Genomic DNA, 2824 nt, shown 5'->3' with positions numbered 1-2824 from the left:
CTCCGCATCCCAACTGTGTGCGCGGCAGGGTTATAGGAATCCGGGGACGGGAGGCTCCGTCTTGATTTTCCTAGAAAGCCTTGGGGAGTGTAACTCCCGCAGGGAACAGACAGCGGCGGGTCGGGGTGGGGGAGAGGCGGGCTAAGAGAGCCCCCCTTTTCTTTTCAGTTCTCAATCAGGTCGCCACGCTGACAATATACCGAGACTTCATGCCTCGTTTTGGGAGTCGGTCGGTTGTGTGTGATTTGATTTCGCTATGTCTGGTCGCGGTAAGGGTGGTAAAGGCTTGGGGAAGGGGGGCGCCAAGCGCCATCGTAAAGTGCTCCGGGATAACATCCAAGGTATTACCAAGCCAGCGATCCGTCGCTTGGCTCGACGCGGGGGGGTGAAGCGTATTTCGGGCTTGATCTACGAAGAGACCCGGGGAGTGCTGAAGGTGTTCTTGGAGAACGTGATCCGCGATGCTGTCACTTACACTGAACATGCCAAGCGAAAGACGGTAACGGCTATGGATGTGGTTTATGCCCTGAAGCGCCAGGGCCGCACGCTCTATGGTTTTGGCGGCTAAACGGGTCACTAAAGTCAACAGGATAACACAAAGGCTCTTTTAAGAGCCACCCACACTTTCACAATAAGAGTTGAATTATTTTCATAATATGGGACCTTAGGGTTGTTGTTTTTTTTTTAGGTCTTAAGGCTCTTATACCCACGTCCTGTTTTAAATGCGAAGATCTCTACGGTACAGATAAACTAGGAATTTAAAATAGTGTAAAAATGCTTGTACATTCAAATATATATTTTTAAAAAATCTTACAACTTGATGTCAATATGTTTAACAGATTGCAAAGGACAACATTAGTGAAATTTGGGTTTTTAAGCCCAATAGCTCGCTACATTGTTACTTTTTTGCAACTTATTTAAAAAAAAGGTAAAAAGAATACATAACTCATAAAAAGAAAAGTAGGTCTGAAAAGAGCTTTTGGTTATGGATACAAATATTTTTCTTATTTAATTTAATTAGACCTTCTAATAGCTAGTGTTAGATTTAGTGACAAAAAACGTAGGAAGACCAAGAAGGAAAGTTATTCAATCTATCGTTACAAAGTGCTGAAGCAAATTCGCCTTGACACTCCTTAAGAGGTTTTTAAAGCCCGTCTTGACAAAACCCTGGCTGGGATGATTCAGTTGAGGATTAGGTTCTGTTTTGAGCAGGGGGAGGGGGGGGGTGGAGTATATGACCTCCTGAGGTCCCTTCCAACCCTCATATTCTATGATTCTATGACACTGGTATCTTTTCCAAGGCCATATGAATGAACTCTTTTGTAAATTACATTTTTGAGCACACTGCCAGAGACGCATCTACAGGGGAGATAGACAAATACGCTGTATCTGAAGGCACAAAAGCTGTCACTAGGTCTACTAGCTCCAAATAAATGCTCTTAATGCAGAAATTAATACCTACAACTGAAAGGTAGCCACTCATTTTCACTAAATCGTTTATTTTTTTCTCTAATAGATACTATCATTCAAGGAAGCCACCACTAATTTTACTGCTGAAAAACACATGCTACTTTAACCAAATCATTAATTATCGCTTACATCCATACATATTTAGTATAAATATGTTAAGTATAGTTTTCTATGCTAAGTTTCCACATCACAGCCTGAGAACACAAGAATCACAGCTCTTATTGTGAAAGTGTGGGTGGCTCTTAAAAGAGCCTTTGTGTTATCCTGTTGACTTTAGTGACCCGTTTAGCCGCCAAAACCATAGAGCGTGCGGCCCTGGCGCTTCAGGGCATAAACCACATCCATAGCCGTTACAGTCTTTCGCTTGGCATGTTCAGTGTAAGTGACAGCATCGCGGATCACGTTCTCCAAGAACACCTTCAGCACTCCCCGGGTCTCTTCGTAGATCAAGCCCGAAATACGCTTCACCCCCCCGCGTCGAGCCAAGCGACGGATCGCTGGCTTGGTAATACCTTGGATGTTATCCCGGAGCACTTTACGATGGCGCTTGGCGCCCCCCTTCCCCAAGCCTTTACCACCCTTACCGCGACCAGACATGGCGAAATCAAATCACACACAACCGACCGACTCCCAAAACGAGGCATGAAGTCTCGGTATATTGTCAGCGTGGCGACCTGATTGAGAACTGAAAAGAAAAGGGGGGCTCTCTTAGCCCGCCTCTCACCCCCTCCCCCACCCCGACCCGCCGCTGTCTGTTCCCTGCGGGAGTTACACTCCCCAAGGCTTTCTAGGAAAATCAAGACGGAGCCTCCCGACCCCGGATTCCTATAACCCTGCCGCGCACACAGTTGGGATGCGGAGACTCATTAGCAAGCCCTACCTCCGGGGCTTCTAGTGGAGTCCCCCGTGTCCCGTGCTTAAACCAGCCGCCGCTTTCAACGTCCGTGGCGGCTCGGCTCGCTGCCCTTCTGGTGCGTCTGCCGAGCGAGGGGCGCGCGTCTGCGGCTGTTTTGGGTTGGAAATGCTCCTCTCTGGGTTTCAAGGATTTGGGGGCTGCGGCAAAATCTGACCAATCAGATTTCCTGACACATCCCTGCTCTCCTTGGCCCGTCTCTACCGTTCGCCGCCATTTTCTATAGCTCGAGTAACAGCGTGAGGGGGGCGGGGGGCTGCTCTGCGAGCCGGACAATGCGGCAAAGAGGCCGCGGGGCCCGGTGCTGCTCTTCTTCCTTCATTTCACTCTGGTTGACGTTTCTGCTTTGGTTGTTTTTTGTAAATAAATGCAGATTTTTGCATAATTATGAGCGTTGCTATGAATGATCACTCGGAAATGCGATTATTCGGAGAACTAAAC

At 47.7% G+C, this 2824-nt stretch overlaps 2 protein-coding genes across 2 annotated transcripts; one reads left to right on the top strand and one right to left on the bottom strand.

Moving 5' to 3' along the window:
* Positions 1-256: 256 nt before the first annotated feature.
* On the top strand, positions 257-596 carry LOC120374154 (histone H4). The gene has a single exon (XM_039493466.1). The coding sequence runs from the start codon at positions 257-259 to the stop codon at positions 566-568; it is 312 nt and encodes a 103-aa protein (XP_039349400.1). The 3' UTR covers positions 569-596.
* Positions 597-1577: 981 nt separating this feature from the next.
* On the bottom strand, positions 1578-2198 carry LOC120374159 (histone H4). The gene has a single exon (XM_039493478.1). It carries the CDS (start codon positions 2065-2067, stop codon positions 1756-1758), a length of 312 nt encoding a protein of 103 aa, XP_039349412.1. The 5' UTR covers positions 2068-2198; the 3' UTR covers positions 1578-1755.
* Positions 2199-2824: the final 626 nt, after the last annotated feature.

This window comes from Mauremys reevesii, linkage group 1, assembly GCF_016161935.1.
Source record: "Mauremys reevesii isolate NIE-2019 linkage group 1, ASM1616193v1, whole genome shotgun sequence".
In the NCBI taxonomy this organism is placed as follows: domain Eukaryota; kingdom Metazoa; phylum Chordata; order Testudines; family Geoemydidae; genus Mauremys; species Mauremys reevesii.
This window is presented reverse-complemented; position numbering and strand designations above follow the sequence as displayed.

Coding starts and splice junctions, on each gene's coding strand:
- LOC120374154 (XM_039493466.1), top strand. CDS start 257: ATGTCTGGTCGCGGTAAGGGTGGTAAAGGCTTGGGGAAGGGGGGCGCC.
- LOC120374159 (XM_039493478.1), bottom strand. CDS start 2,067: ATGTCTGGTCGCGGTAAGGGTGGTAAAGGCTTGGGGAAGGGGGGCGCC.